Below are 5,595 nucleotides of genomic sequence, written 5' to 3' on the forward strand. Positions count from 1 at the left end.
TAAATGTTAACTTCAATAGCCTAAACCAATAGAAAAACAAGAAAAGAAATACAATTGAAAATAACACAGAATGATCCGAACCAAACATAGGCAAAAGGCTGAACATAAATTTAATAGGCTCTACCAATGACAAACTGAGAAAGTGAAAGACCAAACATAAAGTCAATGGCCTTAACCAACGACAAAAGAAGAAAAACACAGTAAAAAAAAGCCGAGGAGATACCAAAATAGGCTGATATAATAACACCAAGTTTGTTCAATGGTCAATTCAAGAAAGGCAAAAACAAACCCAGCGGATCATGCAAAAGTACACCAAACCAAGAAGATAGAGACAAAAACAGACCAAACGAATCTTGCAAGAACAGGCCAAACGGATGCAGTAACAGAGAAGTATATTTAAGAACAAAAATACTACAAAAAAAAAAAAGTCACATAAAAAAGTATACAAACAACCAAAGCTAGTAGAAAACCAGAACACTCACCAATCAAGGGAACTCTAGTACACAAGCGCGCCCCAATTCCTGGAACATTGACAAGATTCTCTGCAGAGCACAATTATAAGACAAGCAATAGAGGAAACAAAAAAAAAAAAAAAAAAAAAAAGAAGAAGAAGCAGAAGCTATGACCATTTATTGCAAGAAGTGACGAATGCCTCATTTAGTTAATCATCGTGAAATGACCGCAACAATCAATGCAGCTTCTAAAGCATTAGGGCATATCTGGCAATGAAGGGCAGAAATGGAAACCACTCACAATCTAACACACAACCTTATCCATTAGATCAAATCCTCCTTGGTTCTATCCAGAAAGTTAATTAGTATTTGATCACACAATTTTGGTTACCAAGAGACCATCTAAATATTATGTTCGATAGAATAGTGATTATGAGTCATGCCTAGAAATATTGTAAGCCTATAAATACACATTATGATTTTTTTTTAATTTTGCTCATGTTCTTTTTTATCCTCTTTTTTAAATATAGAATCAAATCTAAAGCTTGAAAAATTGAGATATAAATTAAATGGCCATATTGATATATTTTCCTCCTATGCCAAACACTGCACAATTTTGTTTTTAATATATTTTTATAAAAGATGAAGTGCACCTTTAGTCACTAAATTTTTTAAAATTTCATCTAAGTTTTTAAAATTAGCGGTGCTTTGTATATTTATTTATTTTGATAGTTATCATGGGTAGGTAACAAGCAGTGACATCTCTAACCATTATCCATGAATATAGATTTTAAAACTACAAGTTGCCTTATTTTTTTTAATAGATATAACCAAATGTCATGGCCTCTTCTAAGACAATTAGTATTATATGGCTAGAACATTTATAAATTCGACAAAGTAGTGTCAAGTTGCAAGGAAGTAACAGAGAAAAGAAAGGGCAGCTGCCTTTCTTGACTCTATCACACATTACAATATTCAGAGGACTGTAAAATCTTGACTCTATCACACATTACAATATTCAGGGGACTGTAAATACACTAAGCACCTTTATTTGTGTTTTGAATTATGAGATTAAACAAACATCCGAACGAAATGGGAGTCTTATCTGCATCGGTAATTACAAGTCAATAATGAATGCAAACAAGACAAGTTTTGGTTGCCACTGCAATTAATTTAAAGCTTTTCTTTTTAGATTCTCCCTATTCTTCCTTAAATTTTCATTATGATAGAGTTAAAATTTTATTTTCTCTTTGAGTAATGTAAGAATGAGGGAAAATTCAAAAAATTAAAGGGCAAACGTAACAAGTAAAGTGATTTTTAGAAAATTCACAGGTGCAAATGTGAGGCAAAGAAATGAAATTAACAATTTTTATGTACTAGCCAAATTTATTGTTATCCGAAGTTGGGGAAGGTAATTGCCTACCCTCACCAAAAAATAGTTCCGCTCCCCGATAATGACATGTGGCCAAGGCGTAGATGTTAAGGAGGGAACAGCATTGGTAAATGCAAGTCAATAACGGAGGCAAACGACACAATTTTTAATTTGCCACCAGAGTTCAACTTACAAATTTTTGATAGTCACCCTATCTTGTGTTGATTTTTAAATTTTCGATAGGATAGAACTAATAATTTAATCTCTGTATGGATAAACGTAAAGAGTGAACGAAAGTTGAACAAATTTATTGGGTAAACGTAAAAGGTAAAGCAAGTTATAGAAAATTTGGGACATCGAGGTGCAAATGTGAGGCAAATTAACAAAATTTTTTCTGATAAAATATCATATTTTCATTAAAATATGTACTAATAGAAGAAATTACATCATCAAACATACACAAATATCAAAGAACAATCCGAAGAAAGGATACTCCAGATCTGAAGATCAATAAAAATTACATTATAAAACTCTAAATTTAAAAAAATGAGATAAAATAATTGTAATTCCACAGATATCTGTGCATACTTTCAATCGTCAGATCTACTGATTAACTTATTCAAATCCAAATATTATGGTGAGATCTGTCAAATAGATGCAAGAAATTTCAGATATGATAATCAAAATCTAAAAAAACTCAGATCCAATAAAAGAAAAATGAAAAAATTATCCTCTCAGTAGAAATCCCTCAGAGAGAATAGGAAAGAAGAAAACTTTTACTAGACAAACCTAAGGAGTGAAGAAACTCTCACTAAAAAATTTATAAGAGATTTTGTTCACACAAATAAAAAAAAAAACTATAGAGAGGGTTCCTCCCATGAAAAAATATTAGAAAAATCTGAGCACTCTCCCATGGGAGAGTTGAAAGGAGGTTTAGTTAGAGAGTTTTTTTTCTAAAAAGAAAGAAAAGAGAAGGAGGAGAGGAGGAGTTTTTTTAAATTAACAAAACTTAATAATACATACTGTTTAAATTTATAAATTATCGAGGTAATTGCGAAATGGAGTAGCATTTCACTTATCCCAAGAATTACGTATGGCATCCAAGAATTACTTGAGACATCCAATAAGAGAAGGAGAAGGTTAGAACCTACATTTGTTACACCAACTCCTTACAATAATATTTTCCTCCAACCTAGTGTCCTCAAATCTTTATAAATACGAACAACTAATATGCTGCCTTCATCCTTCATTTTGAATCATTTTAAAGTTATATTTCCTTTTGATAATTAGTGGTTTGTGCACAAGATTTTGAGTGATAAATCTATGGCCAAATTAGCTATCCTAGTTGGATGCTGCTATCCAGATGATCCTGACAGACTAGAAGGCTGCTATAATGATGTGGAAACAATGAAAGAACTGCTGACAACTAGGTGTGGGTTTCCGCCCAAGAATGTGGTGGTTCTCACAGATAAGCTTGACTCCCCTTTGCGACCCACAGGTGGTATTATAAGGAGCGCGATTGATTGGATGATTGAGCAAGCCAAGGCCGGTGACGTTTTGTTGTTCTATTTCGCCGGCCATGGAAAGTTCGATGATTTCGGGAAGGGCTGGGGCTGCATAAGGGAAGAATTTATTGTCCCGTGTGACAGGAATCTCATTTACAGTGAGTTGAAGATATAATACCCATGCCAAAGCCACAAATATCTTGTTTATTTCTTCAGCATTCCTAAATATTAAGAGCTAAGAACAATCAGATCGGAACTTGCTGCTCTATTAACTAACCTCGATATTACTTTTTTCAAAACAGGCGTGGACTTTCGAGCAATGGTAAATCGCATACCACAAGGTGCTCACTTGACTATAATAGCAGACTCCTGCAACAGTGGGGGGCTAATTGAAATGTTGAAGGAGCAAGTTGGACCTGGCTTTCCTCCACATGTTTGCTATACCCCAAGGGCTTACGACTACAGCCCACTTTACAAACCCAGACTAATGCCCATGACGGCAATTGTGCGGTATTTGGAATCTAGGAGTGGCTTAAACAGTCCAGACATTGGCAGACACTTGAGGCACATTTATGGAAACGATGTCAGCATCAAGTTCCGGGGGCAAGCTGATCACCATGCCCAAGTTAATGCTTCACACCAGCCCGTTGATCAGTTAGACGACAAAGGCATTCTTATCAGTGCATGCCAGTTCGATGAGTCATCGTTAGATATTCGGGGTGTTCGTCGTCCTCATGGTGTGTTTACTGCTGTACTTTCTGAATCGGTGAAAGAGGAACCTGGTCCGATCAGCTATAAATTGCTCGTCGAGAAATGTAGAGCTAAAATAGAATTGTTCGCCGAGAAATATAGAGCTAAAATAGAACGCCCCCCGCATCCATGTCTCTACTGCTCTGACGAGAATGTTAATGCACCTTTCCTGCAGAATCGCTGAATTAACTAAGCCCCCGCCTTGCTACTAGAGAATACCAATTGGAAGATTGAGGCCCAATTGTTGATCTGTTGTGATCGTTGACTAATGTAATAGTTGTCTATAAATTACGTCTTCTATATATAGACAGAGGACGAGTTGTGTTTGAACTGTGTTTTGTGATGCTGTTATCTTATGATTCTACCGAATTCTGGTCTGTTAAGTTTCGGCAACTGTAAGAAGTGGCATTTTGTTTTGTAATTTCTGGTGTATGTTGCCATTATTAGCTTTCGAGACGACTTAAATGTAATCCTTTTGGTTATGTCACAAGTGTGCATTTGTTATTGACTTGTGAATCGGAAAAGAATAATAAACAAATGGAATAAGTGGACATTATCTAAAGATACCTTATGCTTTGATAAGTGTCATCGTGCATTAAAGAGTGTCAGGATAAATTTAGAATATATAGCAAGTGAGACCTCAGCCTCTAACTTCGGTTAGAAAAGGTCAAGAGACCTCAGCCTCGAGGTCTCAGACGGTGGTCACATGATCCACAACCTGGAAAGTAATAAAGAAAGGAAGTTATCATGAATAAAAGATATCTCTTCTTTAAAAAAAAAAAAAAAAGTTACATCTCACTAATTCTATCTCATTTCCTACTCATTCTTCCTCTTTACATTATAAATACTAACTTAAGTATCAGAGTTTCTTCCAAGGGAGAGAGCCCCACCTCACCACAGGTTCTCTTTGCCGAGTCTAGTATAGCATCATCAAAATCAACAAGCAGGTGCAAGATTTTGCTTTTCCAACTTGCAAATACTTAAATGGTTGCCCCACAATCTCTACCCCTGACTCTCCCATTCAGCCATTGTAATGCACAATGGGAAAAGAGTGCCATTTCGCTCGGATGTTTGTTTACATTCTTCTTGATAAGTCGTTATCATATATTTGTGCTCTCTACGCATGCACGTTTATTCTCATGATTCAAACACAAACAAAAGATTGCTTATAGCATTTGCATCGTCCAAAGATTATAAAGCGAGATAGAGTCACGGCCGCCCTTTCTTTTCCCTATCATATCATTGCAATTTGCAAAGACAAATCTTTGTCGAATTTATTAATGTTTCAGTCATTATAATTGTCTGAAAATATGGCCATGAACATTTGGTTTAGTCATATACTTGTCTCTAAATATTTATATAACTTAAAATATGGCCATCACCATTTGGTTATATCCGTGAAAAAAAAAAAAGAAAAGAAAAGAAAAGCAACTCGTAGTTTTAAGGTCTATTTTAATGGACAATTGTCTGAAAAGGCCACGAACAATTGGTTTAGTCATATACTTGTCTCTAAATA

The 5,595-nt window shown here is 35.0% G+C and overlaps 1 protein-coding gene across 1 annotated transcript; it reads left to right on the plus strand.

Annotated features, from left to right (window-relative positions):
* The first annotated feature begins 3,052 nt into the window (after positions 1-3,052).
* LOC113736873 (metacaspase-9-like) lies at positions 3,053-4,456 on the plus strand. The gene is made up of 2 exons (XM_027264064.2): positions 3,053-3,487; positions 3,632-4,456. Exons 1-2 carry the CDS (start codon positions 3,148-3,150, stop codon positions 4,261-4,263), a joined length of 972 nt encoding a protein of 323 aa, XP_027119865.1. The 5' UTR covers positions 3,053-3,147; the 3' UTR covers positions 4,264-4,456.
* Positions 4,457-5,595: the final 1,139 nt, after the last annotated feature.

Source organism: Coffea arabica, chromosome 3e (genome assembly GCF_036785885.1).
Source record: "Coffea arabica cultivar ET-39 chromosome 3e, Coffea Arabica ET-39 HiFi, whole genome shotgun sequence".
NCBI classification, from domain to species: domain Eukaryota; kingdom Viridiplantae; phylum Streptophyta; class Magnoliopsida; order Gentianales; family Rubiaceae; genus Coffea; species Coffea arabica.